General features: G+C 43.7%; 1 protein-coding gene across 1 annotated transcript in view; it reads left to right on the top strand.

Moving 5' to 3' along the window:
* LOC112113617 (probable bifunctional dTTP/UTP pyrophosphatase/methyltransferase protein) overlaps window positions 1-17,864 on the top strand; it is a 46,774-nt gene that overhangs the window by 9,314 nt on the left and 19,596 nt on the right. The window contains exons 6-7 of the mRNA XM_026649257.2: window positions 2,946-3,054; window positions 15,539-15,984. Of these exons, the coding sequence (XP_026505042.1) occupies window positions 2,946-3,054; window positions 15,539-15,984 (555 nt within the window). The remainder of the gene's footprint in view (window positions 1-2,945; window positions 3,055-15,538; window positions 15,985-17,864) is intronic.

Here is a 17,864-nt window from a genome sequence, read left to right as displayed (position 1 = left end):
TAAGGTCGCAGGAACTGTCTTTGTTTTGTGTCTGTACAGCACCTAGCACAATAGCTTCCTGGTTCATGACTAGGGCTCCTAGGCAGTATAATACCAATAAGAAATATTATATTAAATATTCTAGTATTACCATCATTCAAGACATGGGGTAAAATCCCGGCACCCTTGAACTCGATGGCAAAGCTCTCATTGAGTTCAGTCAAGTCAGGATTTCACTCAGGAAACTCCCAGAAGTATCAGTTTTCTGAAATTTGTCCAAACCTCTTGCCCCTCTCTCTCTCTGTTTGCAGATGCCATACAACTCCCTGAAAAGCTTTTTTCAGAATAAATGCTTTTACCTTTAAAAACTAAACCAGTTGTATCGGCAGCCCAGTGCCCATATAAAAAATATGCAGTGGTGGAAGAAACTACTGTAAAAAAGTTGTCAAGCGGCTTTCAAAGGGTTCAGATAAACAGTAATTTAAAAATATAGATATAGATATAGATTCTTCTTTTGACTTTTACAAGCAAGTAAAGAGGAGCGATCTAGTACTATTGACAGTATGACAGCAGATTCCATTTTGTTTGAGTATATGCACTTAAGCCAAAGCAGAATTTGATGAATAAAAATATTCCCTAGAATATTGCAATTAAGAGAGAAGCTTCTGAAGCACACCATTTTTCAGTTAGCAGATCATTAAAAAGCCTGTTACCAAGCATCGTGTTACTGAATGACCATACTATCATCTTGAAAGGACATTGTCAATGTATGTTTAATAACTTATGCATAATTGTTTTTACTCACTGTTTGTAACCATCTATGAAATCAGTAAGTTGCTTTATGAGAAATGTTAATGTTTTCCATCACTCACACTGTAGTATTTGGATAAAACTCTTATCTCTGATCCAGACTGCAGTTCTCTGGTGTATTCTGCCAAGAAACTTCCACTGCTGTCAGAATATTAACTAGTGATCTGCACTGCAGATAAGAGGAGAATATTGCTCTTGGTTTGGTAGGGAAGAAGGATGGAAACTTAATGCTCTATCGTTAATTAGGGCCTAGTTTGTTACTAGTATATGTATGTAGGGCAGTATGCTTCAGATCCCTTGGAGCAACCCACATGGGCTCTAATTCCAGCACTCAAAGGCATTTTTCCATGCAGCAAAATCCGCACCTAGTTCTACACAACTCTGCATTGCAGGTTGCTCACAACCAGCTTCCAGCTACAAAAACCAAAAGTGCTTGTGTCGGCTTAAAGGGGGTATTGCAACTCTGCACTACTCTTTACTGCTGCAGAGGAAATGATAGGATAAAAGGGATTGCTGGATGACAGAGACTGCTGCTTGCAGCTATTGTATGTGCTTATATGTACTGCTGCAGTTTTATGCTGTGACACATTGCTAGGTATAATGGCATTCAGAATGTTAGCGGGGTGACTACTGCATTTCTTTTACTCTGTTTTTCATTGCATGTCCACTGAATCTGATTTTGAGCTAGGCAGATTTCTTGCCAGTGCAGGCAATCAACCAGTAGTCATGCAATGACAGAATTAATTCTGTGAGCATTCCATAAAGGGGGAATAAGCTCCTCCGATCCAAATTTTGTTCTACTATGATCTCTCTCTCTCTCCCTCTCCACCTGGGTAGATAGTTACATGCTGTGACTCTGCAGAATTAGACAATGTGGGGTTTTACTCACTTTGGCTTTCTTGAATAGATATTCCACTGAACTTGGGAGTAAGCCCTTTTCTTGCTTACTCCTGGGGGAATTCTGCACCAAAAAATAAAAAATTCTGCACACAATATTTTAAAATTCTGCATATTTTTTGTTAAAATAACACAATATAATCAAGCTGGTTTCAATTATTTTGGTAATTTATTTAAACTACAGTACAATGGATGGAGAATGGGAATGAGGAGCATTGGAGGAAATCACCAAGCCCCTTTGTCTAATAGTAATGTAGCTAGTATTGACCCTTTACTTCTAGTTATTAGTCAACAAATTTATGCAGCCATATGTTCAGTGTTACATCATAGGCAACTGAAGGGGAAGTGAGGACTGGAGACTCAAACTCACAATTTTTACTGGCTACTGACCATCTCCAAAAAGGTCAGTAGCAAACAGTTCATGGAGCACATTTTGATAGGAAACTTTTTCAGTCCAAACATTTAGACCAGTTCTAATCACTAAAGCACCACACTGTCCTTTACAATACGGCTCTGGCAATGTAAAGGAGCCTTAAAATTTTTACACCTGTTTTATACTCCTGGGGGAATGCCCTAAGAACAATGGGAACAATTCACTAAGCAGACAGGCTGCTGCACTCTGCTCTGCCTGAGGGAACAGAGCCTGCCCCATGCCTACCTCTTCAGAAACACCCCAAAGCCCTGCCCCTCCACGCCGAGCATGCTGTAGTAGCGAGCGAGAGGGACAGAGTGTCTCTCTCTCACGCACGAGTGCCCAGCCCCCTCCACATGGTGATGTATGTGTCTACCAGTTGCTCTGGGTGCCCAAACCAACCTGCCTGCATTGTGGGGGATGGGGCACATGACCTCTCTTGCGGCTTCCCTTTGCTTCTCCGTCAGAAGTCCTTTTTCTGCAGGGAAGCAAAAAAATCTGTGGGGTCCATGAATTCTGCGCAAACACAGTGATGCAGAATCCCCCCAGGAGTAGCATATCTATACAGGAATCTGGACCTTTCACTGACAAAGGCCATGAATGAGGGAAGCAAGGAAGTAGGTCAGATTTTTGAGACCACTAACCTTAAAAGCATCTCTTTTAAATACAGGAAATCTTTTAAATCCTAAAATAGAATGAAAAGTCTGTTTGTATAAGTTTTCTTGTGTGAACAATGTCAGTTGCAGAGTATTCAAAAGGTAAACCATTTATCAAGATTTATTTTATCCTTTAGTCTCATTACTTTCATGTTACAATTTTTTGTTTGCAATGGGATTTTTTGTTGTAGATAATCATCTGGAGACTGAAGTCACTGATTTCTATGAAGAGACAAAAGTTAAATTTGCTGAACTATCTGAGGAGCTTTTATGGGAATATATTCACAGTGGAGAACCAATGTAAGTAGGCTGCTGAAGGCAGCACATCTAACTTGAGTATAGGCCTTAAGACATTGTTGACCTCAGATACGAAGGAAGCAGTATGCCATGTCTTTGGGGGAAATTGGCCGTGTGTATATGCAGTCGTTGATGTGCTGTGTGAAACAAAAAGGAAGTTAATGTTGGATTCACAACATTGACTAGGATTTGAATTCCCAGGGTGGAAACTCTGAACCCAACCTTTTTAAAACTGCTAGCAGTCTTTTTTTCAATAGCCCCTTAATTTGAAATCTCAGGCAATGGATTACACAATGGAATTGTGCATTATTCTGTTTTAGGCCCAATTTTGGTTTAATTATTGCCTGATCCCAATGAAGATAATTGGAACCCATCTACTGACTTCAGTGAGCAATGAAACAGATTGTTAGTGAGAAAAGAATTAGGCCCTATATGAATATAGTATGGAAAGTTGGAAGAGCCTTAGCTTATCCTTACACTTACATTGAACTCTGTCCTGCATTCTGTGAGGCTTTCAACTCCTACTGAAGTCAGTTGGTGTTTAGGACATGCAGCAGCTCACAGTAGTGAGGATATAGAGCCAGTTATCATTGCATGTTCCAGTTATGAATGCACTATCTAGAGCAGAACTCTTGCAAAGCAGAGAAAACACTTTCTGCCTTGCATTTGTTGTGTATTAATCAGCACTAATAAATGTCCATGTTGAACTAACAGCTTAATCAAGATATACAGAGAGCGGGAAGGAGTCTTTGCTTAGATTTATCTATGAGATGAGTCTTTAACAGCTACAGCTTCTACCTGTAAACCAATAATGGGGCAGGGGCTGCTGAAGGGACTGTAATGTTAGAGCTTCTCATCTCTATGGAAAACTATGCAAACACATACAGAATCAATACAGAAGTGGCTGCACTGCCTTCAGTGGAAGGCAGGCCTGGAATTAGCAGGGTTACTGTGGTAAGGGTTATGGTGTGCAAATTACATGGGGAAATTGACAAACTATTCCCACATCAGTTTGACTCTAGCCAGTGCTACTGGGGAGGGGTAGGTAATAAAAAAACCCACTAGACTGTAAACCTAATTAAAAAAAATACAGTAGAAGGTTTATATTGCTACAGAGAAAGATGAAAGTTTTTCTGTTGTATGGATTTGTACTCGTCATGATTCATAGATTCCAAGGCCAGAGTGGACCACTGTGATTATCCAGTCTGACCTCCTGTGTAACATAGGCCATAGAACTTCCCCAAAATAATTCCTAGAGCAGATCTTCTAGAAAAACACCCAATCTTGATTTTAAAATTGCCAGTGATGGAGAATCTACCCACAACCCTTAGTAAGTCGTTCCAATGGTTGATTACCCTTACTGTTAAAACATGCATCTTATTTCCAGTCTGAATTTGTTTAGCTTCAACTTCCAAACCATGGTTCATGTTTTACCGTTTTGTGTTGGACTGAAGAGTCTATTATCAAATATTTATTCCCCATCTAGGTACTTAAAGACTGTAATCAAGTCACCTCTTCTCTTTGTTAAGCTGAATAAATTGAGCTCCTTGAGTCTATCACTATAAGGCATGTTTTCCACTCCTTTAATAATTCTCATGCCTCTTCTCTGAACCATCTCTAAATTATCAACATGCTTCTTGAATTGGGGACACCAAATCTGAAAACAGTATTCCAGTAATGGTTACACCAATACCAAATCGTATAACCTCCCTGCTCCTACTCGAGATTCCCGTTCATCTATCTCAGGATTGTATTAGTCCTTTTGGCAGCTGATTATTCACCACAACCTCCAAATCTTTTCCAGTGTCATGGCTTCCCAGGATAGAGTCCCCCACCCTGTTAGCATGGCCTGCATTCTTTGTTCCTAGATGTATACATTTACATTTAACCATATTTAAAATGCATATTATTTGCTTGTGCTCAGCTTACCAAACGATCCAGATCACTCTGTATCAGTGAACTGTCCTCTGTTATTTACCACTCCCCCAATTTTTGTGTCATCTTCAAACTTTGAGTGATGGTTTTATGTTTTCTTCTAGGACATTGATATAAATGTTAGAGTGTAGGGCCAAGAACTGATTTCTGTGGAACCCTACTACAAACACACCTACTTGATACCGATTCCCCATTTACAGTTACATTTTGATGTCTGTCAGTTAGACAGCTTTTAATCTGTTTTAATGTGCTCCATGTTCATTTTATATTATTCTAAATATTTAATCAAAATGTCACGCAGTACTAAGTCAAACACCTTGCATCAACACTATTGTGTTCATCAACCAAAATTGTAATTAATTAACTTTGACATGGGTTGAGTAAAATCCTAAACAATTGCACTTTAACTAGAGGTAGTTTTTTGTCTCAAAAGTGTGATCTGTTTGTTTTTTATTCTTCTGGGGAAAGTCATACCATTCAGGTAATGGAGTCTTTCATCTCCAAGTCAGTGTGGGCTGAACCCTCTGGTGGTGCGGGGTTGAAAAGTCTTTCTGGTGCTGAGACCCTTCTAAATAATGTAATAGGCTTATTGACAGCTCTGAAAAGAGCAGCATTGCTGTGCTGTGGAGAAAGCTTTTTCCAGCCATCTTTGGATACATGGAATATCGCACAACGAGGCATCTTGTAGAATGTAAAAAGTGGGAGGGAAATAAGAGATGAACCTTCTTGATTTGGAGAATAACTCTTCATGTTTCTAAATCAACTGGGTCATTTTGTTTTATTCAGCTGACATTTGTAAATTCATTTTAATCTGTGAATGCCATTAACATTCCCTCGAGAGACAAGATGTTAAATAAAATTGAACCTAGCACAGATCCTTAGTCTTTACAGTCCATCAACCAGTATCGGGCCTTGTGTGTCCTCCCTTTTATCCAAGCCTACTTGAATGAGGTTTTCAGGAAGATTTCAGGAGACACTTAAATGCTTTATTAAAATTCAGTTGTATTAGGTTTGCCATGTTCCCTCTTCTTCTCCCTCCACTTCCCCTCCCCCACACCCTCCACTAATTAGCCAGCATTCTTAGAATGTCATGAGTGTTCATGGAGACAAGTGGGTTTGTATAAAATTTAACTAGCACTAATCAGTCCAAGGCTTGGGAAGTGAGAAATCTAAAGAAGCTATGGCGCTTACACATTATGTATCTATAAAAGAATTGCCAGATCTGTCACGTCGCCCAGTACTGCATGATTTTGTAATCCATTATATTACATATACTCTACACCCAGCTATGGACCAGATCATTGGTCCCTGCTCCACCCCCCTTCAGCTACCTCTGCAATACCATGCCCAGGAAACTGTAGAACCAGCTCTATACAACTAGGTCTACACAATCTATTCCAGCCCTCTGCTAGCATAGGAGCTGTGTTGAAGGTAAAAGGGTAAGTCTCCAGAGTGCCCTCTGGGGTTGTTACTTTTAGCCTAAGTAAGTTAGTGCGGCCTCAGAGCTTGTGTTAGGAGCTGAGCTGGCCTCCATCTGACTCTGAGATTGGGAGAATGCAAAGGTTCTTTTGAGCTATATTTGTCCCAGTCCTCTAGGGTGCTGCAATAAGCATAGCTCAGCTGGATCTGAAGATTTGGCTCCATAACTCTTAATTTCCGGTCTTATGTTTAAAACCTCAACCCTCATGTTACATTGGCCTTGCTTTTGGCTAATAATAATAATTAATAATATAATCACATTTAGTAGGATAAGAGGAACCAATGTAAATTTGACCCAAACAGGAATAATTAAATCTAGGGCAGGAGCAATTTGTTACAAAAAATAAGGTGATCACTTGGGCTGTGTGGGGAAAAAAATAATTTTTTTTAGAGTACAGATTAGCAGAGAAATTCCCAGTATGCTTTTGGGAACTCTGATTTAGTGAACTAATCTCCCTTGAGTATGCAGCTGATGAGATTTGAGGGGCAAACTACAGTAACTCCTCACTTAAAGTCGTCCTGGTTAACATTGTTTCGTTGTTACGTTGCTGATCAATTAGGGAACATGCTCGTTTAAAGTTGTGTAATGCTCCCTTCTAACATCCTTTGGCAGCCGCCTGCTTTGTCTACTGCTTGCAGGAAGAGCAGCCCGTTGCAGCTAGCTGGTGGGGGCTTGGAACCAGGGTGGACCTGCAGCCCCCATATCAGCTCACCCTATTAGCTCCCCGCTCCCCTAAGTTCACTGTGCAGCAGCTGCCTGCAGTTCAGCTGTGTCCCTCCTCCCACTGCCATGTGCTGCTCCTGCCCTCTGCCTTGGAGCTGCTCCCCGAGACTCATGCTTGCTGTGTGGTGGGGAGGGAAGGAAGAGGGGGGCTAATGTCAGGGTGTCCCCCTCCCCCCTGCTCCTGCACCCTGCTTACCCCATCTTCCATAGAGCAGCGGGGACACACCAGAGCTCAGGACAGAGGGAGCTTGCAGCAGCTGCTGTCTCAGCAAGCTGATCTAATTAACAAGGCAGTGTACTTAAAGGGGAATGCGCATATCTCCCTCCATTCCTGCTGCTTTGTAAAGTGAGAGAGTTAACCCTCGAGGGCTCAGCCAATTGCTAGTTCATCATTTAGCAGTAAAGGAAATATCCCACCCTCTGACTCCTCCACCTCAACCAAGCTTGGTGAAAAAAATTTCCCTGGAACCTAACCCCCTCATTTACATTAATTCTTATGTGGAAATTGGATTCGCTTAACATCGTTTTGCTTAAAGTTGCATTTTTCAGAAACGTAACTACAACTTTAAGTGAGGAGTTACTGTATTGGATTTTTAGATAGAATTTAAGGCTTAGAATGAAAAATCCAGGTGTTGTGATTATGGCTTCTGGAAGAGTGAGAGAGCATTGCTGAAGCACAGCTGCAGCAGAACTGCTGCTGGGAGGAATCGGACAGCACATGTTAGCTGTTCTTTCTGCTACCAGACTCTTGTTAATTCACAGCGAGAGATCCAGGTGGGCTTCTGGGGGTCAAAAGTTCACATAAACTATTCTGCTCCTGTCTGAGACAGATCAGACTGAAAACTGTATACCTGAGAGGAGGGGAAGCATCTACTCTGCGTTGGTGTGGGAGTAATTGACGATACCAACCTACAAATTACATGCAAACCAACGGGTGCCCTGGGAGGAGGAAGTCTTTCATTCATCCATCTTTTCCTGTGTCTATTTATATAGGCTAAAGCAGTCCTTTACTGAAGAACTGTTCGGACATTACTTATGCTCCAACTAAGAAGCTTTTTCTTATGAGGGTCCAGCTTCATGATGTTGTGGCCAACTTAGTCATTACACAGAATACTAAAAAGCAAAGCGACATCTGTATTATTGAGGATTGCATCAAGTTGCTGGTGACATGATGGACAAAAAACCCCAGCAACCCTGTAATACAAAGATTGGCTTAATCAGTGCTTCTGATATTTACTAGACCTCTCTGAGCCAGGGTCTAAATCTACAAGCATGAAGCAGATATAAAAAATGACGTGGAAAGCACTGTCCTGGGGAAGCATATTGGTGATGAGCCCAGCTTCCCTCCCAAACTTCTGGAAAGGGTGCTGAAATGGCTCCTGGGACTGTCCCTGGATTCTGCACAGGGACTTTTTCATATCACTCTCTAAGTAGTGGACAAATAGGAAGCCTCCCAATCTTTTGGTTGCTGGTGGGGAGAAAATAAAATGCTGTTCTCTCCCTCTCTGGTTTTCCCCCCTGCTCTTCTTCCCACCCTGGAGCTTCCTAGCTGCTGTGAGCAGGGCCGGCTCTAGGCACCAGCAAAACAAGCTGGTGCTTGGGGCGGCACATTTTTAGGGGCGGCACGGCCGGTGCCAGAATGCCGCCCCTAAAAATGTGCCCCGGCCGCCCTAGCTCACCTCCGCTGCTGCTGCTGCCGCTCGTGCGCCGCTACTCGCCCTCCCTCCCAGGCTTGAGAGCCTGGGAGGGAGGGGGAGACTCCGAGTGGCCGCGGCGCAGGCGCCGCTTCTCCCCCTCCCTCCCTCCCTCCTAGGCTTGAGAGCCTGGGGGGAGGAGGCAGGGCTGGGGATTTGGGGAAGGGGAGGAGTTGAGGTGGGGGTGGGGTAATTAAAAAACGGGGTGGGGGGGCGGCCAAAATTGTTTTTGCTTGGGGCGGCAAAAATTCTAGAGCCGGCCCTGGCTGTGAGTGTCTTTACTATCTCCTTCCCCCAGCTGTCTGAATGGTTTTTGGGGGGAAGGGCTGGGCCTTAGCTATTCTATACCTTCTGGCTTCTGTGACATTACATAGGGGGTCCTATCGGCTACACCCTTGCTCCAGCTTCTATTTTGAAATCTCTTCTGTAGTGGTAGTAAATAGTTCTAGTGCAGTGGTTCCCAAACTGGGGTTCATGAACCCCTGGGGGTTCGTTAAATGTTACAGGAGGTTCTCAGGGGAAAAACCCCCCTAATGGAGGACAGAGCTGTCCCTAGGGACCCCAGGCAGCACGGGGCCAGCAGCCTGGAGCCCCTGGACTTCCAGGAGGTAAGCCGATCAAAGCAAGCATATCTATCACACTGAGGAGATTTAAACTTCAAGACTCCTTATAAGAAATGGAAAGGGAGGTGGATATTTTTTGCTGTTTTTAAAATCAAATAGGCAGCTAGTATTGTTTTTAAAATTATTATCAAGAAAAAGTTTAAGCTTTGTTGTAACGTGCGTTGTTTGCCTGGACTGCTCAAGACCTGAATGCTTGTGTAGGAGGATCTCTTTGAGTTGGCTTCTTAAATACCTTCATGCTGTTTCACATCTGATACTCCTTGATGAAACATAGGAGTCTTGTCTTATAACAGCCTTATTCAGAGTGATACAAGCTACGAAAGTGAGATCTTGGAAGAGTGTTGCCGTTTTAATAATGTAATAAAAATACTGTAATGGTAAATAATAATTAATAATAGTGTGTAATAAACATGTCATAAAAACAAATTTTATATTTCCAAGATCACTGCTTCTATAATTTATACTCAGGTAAAGGAGAAAATCCCTTGAAATATTCATTTTTAGGAGGGGGTTCGCGAGACTTGACATTTTAGTGAAAGGGGTTCACAGGTTGTTAAAGTTTGGGAACCACTGCTCTAGTGCCATTCTCTGCTTCTGCTCTTAATTCCCAAGCAGCGGCAAATTAATATGAATACGATTTCTGTCAATTTCATTGCCCTCCACAGGGCTTTCAATAGCAGCAATTAAACCAACAAGAGTACTGCAACTTGGGAAGGCTCTAAGTAGCAGTGACACAGGCACAAGAATCATAGAAATGTAGGCCTGGAAAGGACCTCGATAGGTCACTTAGTCCAGTTCTCTGCACTGAGGCAGGACTATGTATTATCTAGACCATCCATGACAGGTGTTTGTCTAACCTGCTCTTAAAAACCTCCAATGACAGATTCCACAACTTGCCTAGGTAATTTGTTCCAGTGCTTATCATCCTTACAGTTAGGAAGTTTTTCTTGATGTCCAACCTAAATCTCTCTTGCTGCAATTTAAGCCCATTGCTTCTTGTCCTGTCCTCACTGGTTAAAGAGATTAATTTATCACCCTCCTCTTTATAATCACCTTTTATGTACTTGAAGACTGTTATCATATGTCTCTCCCCCCGCCCCCCAGTCTTCTCTTCTCCAGACTAAACAAACCCAATTTCTTCAATCTTTCTTCATAGATCATATGTTCTAGACCTTTTATCATTTTTCTTGCTCTCCTCTGGACTTGCTCCAATTTGTTCACATCTTTCCTGAAGTGTGGTGCCCAGAACTGGATACAGTACTCCAGCTGAGGCCTTATCAGTGCTGAGTAGAGTAGAAGAATTACTTCTCATGTCTGGCATACAACACTTCTGATACTACATCCCAGAATGACGTTCGCTTTTTTTTTGCAAAAGTGGTACATGTTGACTTATATTTAGTTTGTGATCCACCATACCCCCCAGAACCTTTCCGCAGTACTCTTTCCTAGGCAGTCATTTCCCATTTTGTAAGTGTTCAACTGATTGATTGTTCCTTCCTAATTGTAATACTTTGCATTTTGTCCTTATTGAATTTCATCCTATTTATTTCAGACCATTTCTCCAGTTTGTCAAGATCATTTTGAATTCTAATCCTCTCCTCCAATGCACTTCCAGCCCCTCCCAGCTTGGTATCATGAGCAAACTTTATAAGAAATAGTTCAATGCTAAAGCCAGAAAAAGCCATTGCAAACTGCCAGTCTCTCCACCTGCCTATCTAGGAGGACAGCACTGCTTGGTTCATATTTGTAAAGTTATCATTGTAACCACCAGGGCTAGATATTTAACTCCTTAAATGAAAGCTTAGTTTGCACCCATGGCACTTTCTCGTCCTAGCATCACACTTGCCAAGAAAAGCTTCCTACCTACCACCGGAGCGTAGGAGAGCGGATTTTTCAAACTCTGTGCTTAATTATAATCCATAGCAAAGATAGGCACATGGACAGCCTGTGGGTTTCAGCCCCAGACTCTCAAAGAATAAAGGCCAAAGTTACAGCTTGCATAAGCAGGCACAGTTTTATTGAAGTCAACCTTGCACCCAGAGTTAATTTGGAACCTGGCTTAACCCATCAAGTTTCTGAAGTTGGATCTGGTCTCTGTATGAAAAGACAGTTGACCTGCTGCCTCTCTGTACCTGTCAAAGCTGTGTTAGCCATTTGGCTCCAGTTCAATACTGCATCCCTTTTCATTGCTTGTAGAACGTATTGGATGTGCACATGGCTCCCCTTGACCTCTGGAGGAATCACATCCAAGGGCAGTCAGTGAAGCATGTTTTGGTACAACACTGACATTAGTGAGTTGCATTTTTTTTTTTTTAAAAGAGGATGTTTAACAGTGGTTAAAAAGTCAAGGTCCTCAAGGGCATTCTTCTTAGTTGCAAGATCCAATGTAGGTGAATTGATGTAGTCTGCTGCTCTTGCATAATTGATAACCCTAAAAGACTGCTTTAGAAAAAGGTCTGTGATCACCACATATCAGTAAATTCATCTAGTCTGAAATGTCAACAAGTTAGTTCACTGCTAGAGCTAAAAAAGCCATTGTGAATGTGTGTGTAAAGTGTAAATATTTACCAATTCCTTGAAGCTTAGCACTGGAGGAATTATTAGGAAACCAGTGGGAGGGAATTTTAACTCTTGTCAGTGCATATAACCTTTCACTCTACAAATAGAAACAGTGGATAAGTAATAATATGTGGCATTGTGTGCAGTTACGTACAGGCAGATGGTGAGGCACTAGGCTAAAAGCATTGCTGCATATATTGTTGATCAGTGAATTTATGCCAAGGGTAAACCTTGGTAGTTGAAAGTCTGACAGCACCTCTTGCAGTGGGAGAGGACTGAAGTAAAATGCTAGAAAGGGGTTCTCTCCTGACTTCCAGTGCTGACTTTTTATCAGATCTTCCCTAGCAAAATAATGTGCTTGCTGTGGGTGGCCACAACATAGCTCATGCATGTCACCTTAGTGAAAGTCAGAATGGCATTACACTACTGGAGGGTTAGTCTGCTTACTAAAAAGTCTTGGACCAGGATCTCATTGATTTCTACAGAGTTCAGGGCCGGTGCAACCACTAGGCGAAAGCCAAGTGGTTGGGGGCGCCCACTGGGTCTTTGGCCTGGTCCACACTACCCCCCCACTTCGGACTAAGGTATGCAAATTCAGCTACGTTATTGAATTCGAAGTACCTTAGTCCGAACTTACCGCGGGTCCAGACGTGGCAGGAAGGCTCCCCCGTCGATGCCACGTACTCCTCTCGCTGAGCTGGAGTACTGGCGTCGACGGCGAGCACATCCGGGATTGATTTATCGCGTCTAGACAAGACGCGATAAATCGATCCCAGAACATCGATTGCCTGCCGTCAGACGCGGAGGTAAGTGTAGACGTACCCTTAGTGTCCACTCTTCTGGTTTTCCTATCCCTGTTCTGATCCTTCCTGCAGTCTGAGTCTTCCTGGGAAGGGGATCTAATAGTTAAAAGAGAAAAAGCCTCCAGCCTGCCAGACCTATTAGCACAACACTGAAACTGTTAAAGAGCCATTCAAGGGGTAATGAAGCCACTTAACAGGCATTTGCCAACCCCCAGGTATATACTGTCAGTTTCTGAATGTACTGACAAAAACAGTTGTGCATGACTGTCATATTTACTCAGGACATGTCAGTCTACAGTATCTTAGTTTAAAATTTGCTTTAAAAATATTTCATTAGTGAGTTGGTGAAGATTATAAAATCACATCTCTAAAAAATCCTTGCATAGATTTTTAGATGCACAATCATCTTTAGCCTTAAATGCTTGAATCTTCAGACATATGGTTTTTTAAATAAATCCTTCAAAAGACCTCCCTTATCTAAAATACACATTTTAAATTACTATAGTAAAAAACTTACTTCCAAAGTCTTCCAGTCCTTTCTGTTCATCCATTTCTCCCTTCACCCCCTCTCCCCCTATCCCCATTGAAGAGAGCCCTTAAACGGACAACAGCCCCTTGCTCCCAGATAGCTGGACAAAGAGTTTCCCTTTCTTTACTTCTGACTATCTGATGAAGTAGTTTTAAGCAAAATCAGTACCTTAGTAAGATATAAAATCCTTTGTTATGCCTAAAATCTTTGGAAACATATTTTTTAAAGTTGGTGAAATTTCATAAACGTGTATTGTTATGGAGATCACACACAGTAAATTAGTGTTCCTTTTTCTAAAAGAAAGGAACATTGTTATGAACACACTAACCCTCTGTAACTGATTAATTTAAAATAATGTCTGTTTCAGTGAGTTAAATATGTAGTAATCTGGAATGATTACTTTATGAAGGTTTAAGAGTACATTTAAAATATAAAATCAGCTTAGAAATACTGATTAAGAAAATGTAAAACAGAGAAGAGCTGCATCATGTATTCCATAATATTTAATGCTGTATTCAGCAAGACAGCTGACTCACCCTTACTACAAAGTTTTTGCAAATAAATGTCTGACAAACTTCAGGGCATATCAAAAAACCTGTGACTGACATTTTTTATTCTCAAATGTAGTGCTTTTAATTAGGTACCTTCTGCATGTCCATTCTGCGTGAGGGAGAGGGTACAGGGATCTCTGGGGGAACTGTGACTCTCCGCCACCGTGAGGTGGGCCGGGCGTCTTGTTATTCTTTCTGCTTTGTCCCTCCACCCCCACCAGGCTGCAAGCTCAGGCTGCCGTCGGGCATAGGGGCACCAGTTTAATAATACTGCATAGGGCCCCATAAATCCTAAGGACGGCCCTGGGGGCGCCAAAAAGCGGTGCCCTGGCTCGGCAGGGAGGAGCTGCCTACCGGAGAGCCAGAGCGTCGGTTTGTGGGGGCGGCGAGCCCCAGCCATGGAGGAGCCGGTGCGGCACACGGGGGCAGGAGCCCTGCAAAGGTGGCAGGGCACTGCTAGCGGGGAGCAGCCACGCCCCTTGCCCCTCCTGCCCAGGCTGCAGCCTGGCGCCCTCCCCAGGGACTCCTGCAGGCTGCAGCAGGTGCATGCGGGCAGAGGCCCACGTGCGCCCCTCAGCTCCCCCCTCGCTGTGCTCGGGGTCTGCGTCTCCCGGGCATGTGAGCCACTACCGGGGTGCAGGGCCCTGAGTCTGCTCTGGGAGGGGCAGCAAAGGCAGCAGCTCACACTCCCGGGAGCCGCAGAGCCTGAGCGCGGCGAGGGAGGAGCCGGGGGACACACGGGGTCCTCTGCCCGCATGCATCCACTGCAGGAGCCCCCGGGGGGCGGGGGGGGGCGCTGGCCGCAGCCTGAGCAGGAGGGGTCAGAGGTGTGGCTGCTTCCCGCTAGCGGCGCTGCCGCCTTTGCAGGACTGCTGCCCCCCTGTGCCGCGTGGACTCCTCCATGGCTGGGGCTCACCGCTGCCGCAAGCCGACGCTCTGGCTCTCCTGTGCCTCGGGAAGGTGGCTTCTCCCTGCCGAGCTGCTGCAGCGGCCCAAGCCCGGCAAAGCCAATGAGTGGACTCGGGGCGGGGGCCGCCAGGGTGGGGAGGGGAGGGCTCACGGGAGGGTTATGCACCCTTCAGGGGGCAGGGAGGGGGGAACCTGGTCTGGGGAGCAGCCCCTGGGCATGGTTGGCTCCTGGGCAGGCTGGCCCCTGGGGTCTATAAAGGCTTGTTGGGATTTGCCCCTCAATGAACCGATGTGCGGGGCGGGGCGCAAGGTGGAAGTTTCGCCTAGGGCGCAAAATATCCTTGCACCGGCCCTGACAGAGTTACACCAGGGTTGAATATGGACTAGTGGGTAACGATGGCTTTCTCATTTGAACTCAATTATCTAGTGTTATGTAGTGAAAGAGCAAGCATTACTTCCAAAGCTGCAGTGTTGAACCAGGACCGTCACAAGTTAGTTTAATCCATCTCTAGCTTTAACACACTAGTTCAATCAAGGCAAAGTTCTGCCATTTCCATTCTTATAAAACATGTTCATACGCCTGGATTTACAATCAGTACTAAGTGGTTACTCCTTTCCTCCATCCCCACATTCACTCTTAACCATTGTCTTAACTAAATGTCTGTATTTTTCCCCCCGCAGGGACAAAGCTGGTGGTTATGGAATCCAGGCCCTTGGTGGAATGTTAGTGGAATATGTTCATGGAGACTTCTTGAACGTGGTGGGCTTTCCTCTGAATCACTTCTGCAAAAAGTTAGCGGAGTTGTATTATCCACCCCTCAAACATACCATACAGCATGTCAAGCATGACTCTATCCCCTCTGTCGAGACTTTTGAGAACCTCAGTGATGGAGAGAGTGACTCTTCAAATCCCATGCAGCATAAAAGTGCTAACAAATTAGAAAGGAATGGGGTGCCCCTCTCAGGAGCCATTCATACGCCAGTAAACAGTGGTAGCATCAAGCCTGTTTGTACAGTGGCTGTGGAAAATCAGAGTGGAGTGATGGAATATCCAGCTAAATTCCCATCAAAAATTGTAGAACTTATGGATGGCTTCAGAGCTTCAAAGGTAAAAAAACAAAAATACCGCTCCTTGATTTAATCTTCTCTGCACTGGTGAGCTAATACAAATCAAATTTGTATTTTTAAACATTTCTGTGTAGTTTGGAGGTTCTAACAATAAAGCAGTACTACAACACTGTGCATGTGTATGGGGAACAGCCCCATTCAAACAAATGATCAAATGTATTTGTTTTACTTTAATATGCATTCTGATTCTATGTGTGTTATGCAAGAGAATGGCATCTTTCAGCGGCTGCACCAGTGACCCAGGCTGTCGTACCAGCGCACATTCCAGTAAGAGGCTCTAAAACAACAGTAGCCTCAGGGATTTACTGCACTGGGCTAGCAAGGGCAGCAGAATGCCTAGGGGCATTTTGAAAAGTACCTTTTAGTGATGCAAATACTGTCTGTGCATGTTTTGTTATGACATTCCAAAGCAGCAGCCAATGTTCCCTCTAATTTTTCCCACGCATATGCAGAATGAATTTTATGTGCACCCAATATGGAGGTGATGTGTGACTCCCCACAGCTCTCTCTCCCCACAGCAGCACCTCGGCTGGGGGGGAAAAGGCGCCTCTTCTCGTGGTAGCTCCGGGCCAGGGCTGGGTTGGGCCCAGGGGAGGGGCGCCTCTCCCCCTGGCTGCAGCAGGTCCGGGGGAGGGGCGGTTCTGCCCCTGGCCATGGCAGGTCCTGGACTGGGCTGGGGAGGGGCGCCTCTCCTCCGGGCCATGGCAGGTCCAGGGCTGGCCCTGAGAGCCTGCGTGGCACTGAATAGGTTGGTGCGTGGCCGCGCAGCTTAGAGGGAACTTAGGCAGCAGCATGGAGGGACATCTTAAGAAGTGCCCTTAATAATGAGCACCCTTAGATTTAAAGCAAGTGGCAATGCCCCACTGAAACATAGACCTAGAATGCCACTGAATAAATTCGCTAGTGCATTTTACTTCAGATCTGATCCTAATACATGCTGAGCACCTGTATCTCCTATTGATTTCAGAAAGTGGGGGAACAAAGGTGGGAGAGAGGAGAGGCAAGGATCCCGATGGGACAGGGACATGTATATAAGAGGAAAGAGCTGATTACATAACTGTTAAAATATTATATGTACTTGTAACATTTATTGAGAAACTTTGTGAATGGTCTTACATCCTAACATTTATTTCATAGTAATCAGAAATATTATCTAAAACAACATAAATGTTGAGAGAAATATATGTCCATAGTGACTCTTCTCCTAAGGCTGTGTTGAGATTTGCATTTGAAATAATATTAAGATCCTTTTTCATTGTAATATTTGAATTTAACCTCCATGTTTGGCACAATAACACTTCAGAGGGCAATTGAACTTTCTACGTAACTTTTTTTTAGTGAATGCTCCCTGTTAACTTCTGCAGAGGAAACACTCCAAAATGCCCCCATTTAAAATACATATTTTTATATATATGTATATGTAATGTCTATTGTGCTCTACCTCAATCCTTTATCCTTTCATGTATTTGTATTGTAGGTTCCTGTAAGAACCACCTTCTCTTGATTGCTCAGATTTTGTGTTTTCTCTCTACTTTACTTTTCACTGAAATACTTCTCTAAGAATCTCTTGTATGTGAACCAGGGCTGTAGCTGATGATCACAATGCAGTAGCTTATGTTGGACCTTCATGAAGACATGTGCATAGAAGCGAATATTCATGTGCACTCTAGCAGTCAACTGTGCCTGGAAACCAACTAATGGATAATTTTAGATCACTGCCAGGTTTCCTACTCAGAGCCAGACTAGTGCAGCTAAAGAAAAGGTGACAGCAGTGAAGAAAAAGAAGATGAAATAAATGCCAAGTATTGTAATTAGAAACAGAGAGATATGTGATCTCTTCACAAAACTCTGAACCAGAAACTCCTAGGGTGAAATCCTG

This window comes from Terrapene carolina, unplaced genomic scaffold (genome assembly GCF_002925995.2).
Source record: "Terrapene carolina triunguis isolate 2854851 unplaced genomic scaffold, T_m_triunguis-2.0 Scaffold23, whole genome shotgun sequence".
NCBI lineage: Eukaryota > Metazoa > Chordata > Testudines > Emydidae > Terrapene > Terrapene triunguis.
The sequence above is the reverse complement of the archived record's forward strand: the minus strand, read 5'-3'. Positions and strand labels throughout refer to the sequence as shown.